Raw genomic sequence first — 4,090 nt, 5'->3', positions numbered from 1 at the left:
AGAAATTCGCACCATTGATCACATTTTCTGGAATGTTTTGTGATAACACCAGAAGACCTCAGAAAGTCAGACCTCATACAAATCAATGTACATATAGATAAGATATATATATATAAAGCTGCCCAGCCAGTCCTTGGTAAGAATGGGTCATGCAAGCCCACGGGAGCGTTTATCCTAGAAAACTGCAAAAGTCAGTCACAGACGTCAGCCAGATGAGATATTTTGTACCAGTCAATGTGCATTGTGCGTTATAGGTGTAGACAAAGATTCATGTCAATAAAATAGGACAGCACAGTTAGCACCATCATTACAAGACTTGGTTAATAAGGCCACACCAATTTAATTTGTTGGTTCTCGGATTTCCTGACCAATTGTTTTCCGATTTGCAAAAAAAAAAAAAAATTTAGTCCCAAGAAAAATAACATAGGTTTTGCTATTGCAGACCTTTAAAAAACCCCAATCCAGGGGCACATATTGCTGGTAAACCAATCAGAGCGCTTATTTGCAGTCACATGATCAGAACAGTGGTATAACATCAAAGGAAGAGATTCATTTGATAAATCATGCCATGAAAAGCTGAAAACTTCACTACTTAACCTTGTTTTTTTGTGGCAATTTAATTTTGTCTCTTCGGCTCTTGTCGTCTCTTGAGACGGTCGACAGCATCAGTCAGTCAAGGCCTCAGTCGTTACTGGTTACAGTTCTCGCCTGACAGTGCCTTTGATGACTTATGAGTCCAATCTTGGCACGGCAGGCTCTTCCACAGGAAGTGCAGGTGAACACTTCTCCGGTATTCGACCCCTCCCCTTTCTTCTTCCTCTGTCTTGCCTCTCGGACTTGCCTCTCACGGGCAGCCCTGTACCGCTCCATACCGGTGTGTACTGCTGCTCTCCATCTACTTCTGTCTGTTGCTACACTTTCCCAGTTCTTTGTGCAAATGGAGAAATCTTGGAGGGTAGCTTTGCACACATCTTTGTACCTCAGCTTTGGCCTCCCTCTGGGTCGACTGCCCACAGAGAGTTCTCCATAAAGTACTCTCTTTGGCAGCCTGGTGTCATCCATCCTGCTCACATGACCTAGCCAGCGCAGCCTGTTTCGCCGCAGGGTCTCGAACAACGATGGTATGCCTGCTTGCCGGAGTACTTCTTCATTTGTGATTCTGTCCTGCCATTTTATATTGAGAATCCTACGTAGACACCGCATGTGAAAACTGTTTAGTCTTTTTTCTTGCCGCGAATAAACGATGCAGCACTCACAGCACATGAGGAGACAACCCTGCAGGGACTGTTGGACAACCTCTCCCGGGCCTGTGACCTGTTCTGTCTTACCATCAGTGTCAAGAAGACGGAGGTAATTGGGCAAGGTACCGCAATCCCCCCTTCAATCACACTGCATGGAAATCCTCTTCGAACAGTTCCAAAGTTTACTTACCTGGGATCAGTGGCGACAAGCACCAACTCTCTGGACGCATGACCTAGCCAGCGCAACCTCTCCCGGGCCTGTGACCTGTTCTGTCTTACCATCAGTGTCAAGAAGACGGAGGTAATTGGGCAAGGTACCGCAATCCCCCCTTCAATCACTCCTCATGTGCTGTGAGTGCTGCATCGTTTATTCGCGGCAAGAAAAAAGACTAAACAGTTTTCACATGCGGTGTCTACGTAGGATTCTCAATATAAATTTAATTTAATTTTGTGGTAGCGTGAAAAAGGACTTTTCACGGTGGTTTTCAGTTTGCAGTAGCACCATGCACTGTAGTCTCTTACTGCCATGGAAAAATGTTCGCAGTGGTTTTAGTTCGTGGTGAAACGGCCACTACAAAAACCGCGAACATTAAACCACTGCAAAAGTTTCTGCATTTACAGTATTCTATTATCCAGACTATTTCACATCATTGTTGACATGTATGATTAGGAAAGCATTGTACATGTTTACATATTACTACAAGGCAATGATACAAAATAGAATGAATGATACAAAATAGAGAGCTGTCAGGCTTGCTCACAGGTGGAACTAAAAGTTGTTTTTCCTCCAGAGGAGTCCAGGATGAGAACCTGGGCTGGACGGTTGTGCTGCGGGATGGAACAGAAGAGTACGAGCTGGCCGGGTACGACTATGTCCTCGACCTCATCGCAGAGATGGAGATGGCACCTGGATTCCCTGTCTGCAAATCCTTCTTTCTTGTATCCTCAGATAAAATGGCAAGTAATGCTGAGGAGGTGGACATATCATTCTCAGATATCCCCACCAAGGTTCCTCCGCTGCTACAGAGTGGAGTAAGAGGATATTCATATGATGGCCCCCTAAAACACGCAGAAAGATTGTCCCAACAATCAGAATATGTGCATAACTTCCCTCAAAGGCAAGCTGCCAATAAGGACTCCATGCCGGGCAGCAGTGACTATCTGCCGTACGATTACAAACTCCCGATTCGAGATTATGGCCTGCCACCCGCACCAGACTACACCACAGAGGATGGCGGCAGGTTCCGCCATGGCCCTGGGAGTCCGTCATCATCTAGGTCAACACCTCAACACCACATGTCCAACAGGAGAATGGGCAACACTCCACACAGAGAGACAAGACTAAGGCACAAGAGCCTTGGAGGCCGTTCTGTTGGAGGGCAGTCTATCCCACACAGTGAAGTGTCCCAGTCAGGTCTGGATGACTACCTGGACAGACTCTTCAACCCTGTCTTGTCAGACGACAGCTCTGAGCTCGGTGATGCAGCTGGTATGGAGGTGCACATGAAGGGAGGAGGACAAGCACCTGCACCACCTGGAGCGGCTGGGACTACAGGAACATCCTCGACGACACCCAAGATGGCAGGGCAAAATGTGGATCTCAATGCAGCAAATAGCATGATGGGAATGCAGCCAGGAATGATGGGAGTAGGACTCTTGCCAACTATGCCAAATATGGGGCTGATGCAAGGTGTGTGAGAGATTGAAGAAATTTTCTATTAGACTTTGTATGTAATTAGATCTTTTCATAAAATGATTTATATTTGATGTATTCATGTCATTAATTTTAGTCTGACTACATAATGAAATACATGTACAATGGAAATTGCAAAATTTTACACTTTTGTAACAAGTGCTAATTACCCTCCAGTCAGGAGTTGAAGTCCTGGACTGGAATCAGTTCATGGACCAATGTCATGACATCACTATGAATAAAAGGAGTGTGGTATATAACGTTACAGATACTGAATATAAATCCTCCATATGACATCCTATTTTGCATGATGAATATGCCAGATCATATCAATGACCCATTATATATATATTGCCTTACTGATGAAATTTTGGCATGTAACTCAAATAAGGGTTGCAAATGACAAGCTACTTTCAAGCAAAGTCACATGATAGATTCACATAAGAATTAAACCATGTTAACTGATTGAGACCTAGATATTTTAGCCAAATGACAATTAGTGTTGTGGTAGTCAGTTATTTTATGGATTTTCTTTATCAATTACATCTTGAATGTCATGCAGGCTTTTTCGTATACAGGAAATGATTTTAAAAACTTTCATTGCTAATTTTGGAAATAAAAGTATGGAATGATGCTGGAATTTTGGGGTAATGTTAACATAATGTTGATAGTAATTTTGAATGGTAATTGACATTCATTTTTGCACAATGGAATTTTTTTTAATACAGTCAATTCAGCATGTTGGTCTGAGTTTAGCATGATTAAAAATGAATCTGAATTTCTGTGTAGGTGTGGGGAACCCTGCCCTGCTGCAACAGGCAATGCTTCAGCAGCAGGCATACCTGGCACAACAGATGATGCTGGTAAGTCCTAACTTAAATCCAGCTGGGCAATCCTGTACATGGAATTGTTGCAAACTATTAAACCCTGTTTTACATTTTTGTACTTCTCCATCCAAACATCACTCACTCATGTATTAAAATCATTTCACTTTTGACTTCTTATTGACTTGGTATGTGGACGGAATGTCTAATCAGGACATACACACATGTGCAGTCAGACAGTATAAACATTACATTAGACACTGTATCCACCGCTCATGCTGGATGTGGATTGGGCAGTATAGCATTATACATTAATTGTAGTATAGTGAACA

General features: G+C 43.2%; 1 protein-coding gene across 1 annotated transcript; it reads left to right on the top strand.

Annotated features, from left to right (window-relative positions):
• Positions 1–1,952: 1,952 nt before the first annotated feature.
• On the top strand, positions 1,953–3,929 carry LOC118408083. Its single transcript, XM_035808705.1, has 2 exons — positions 1,953–2,931; positions 3,724–3,929. The coding sequence occupies exons 1-2, from the start codon at positions 1,968–1,970 to the stop codon at positions 3,912–3,914; spliced, it is 1,155 nt and encodes a 384-aa protein (XP_035664598.1). The 5' UTR covers positions 1,953–1,967; the 3' UTR covers positions 3,915–3,929.
• The last annotated feature ends 161 nt before the right edge of the window (positions 3,930–4,090 follow it).

Source organism: Branchiostoma floridae, unplaced genomic scaffold (genome assembly GCF_000003815.2).
Source record: "Branchiostoma floridae strain S238N-H82 unplaced genomic scaffold, Bfl_VNyyK Sc7u5tJ_1553, whole genome shotgun sequence".
Classification (NCBI taxonomy): domain Eukaryota; kingdom Metazoa; phylum Chordata; class Leptocardii; order Amphioxiformes; family Branchiostomatidae; genus Branchiostoma; species Branchiostoma floridae.
Note: the sequence above shows the minus strand (reverse complement) of the source record. Positions and strands in the feature narration are given on the sequence as shown.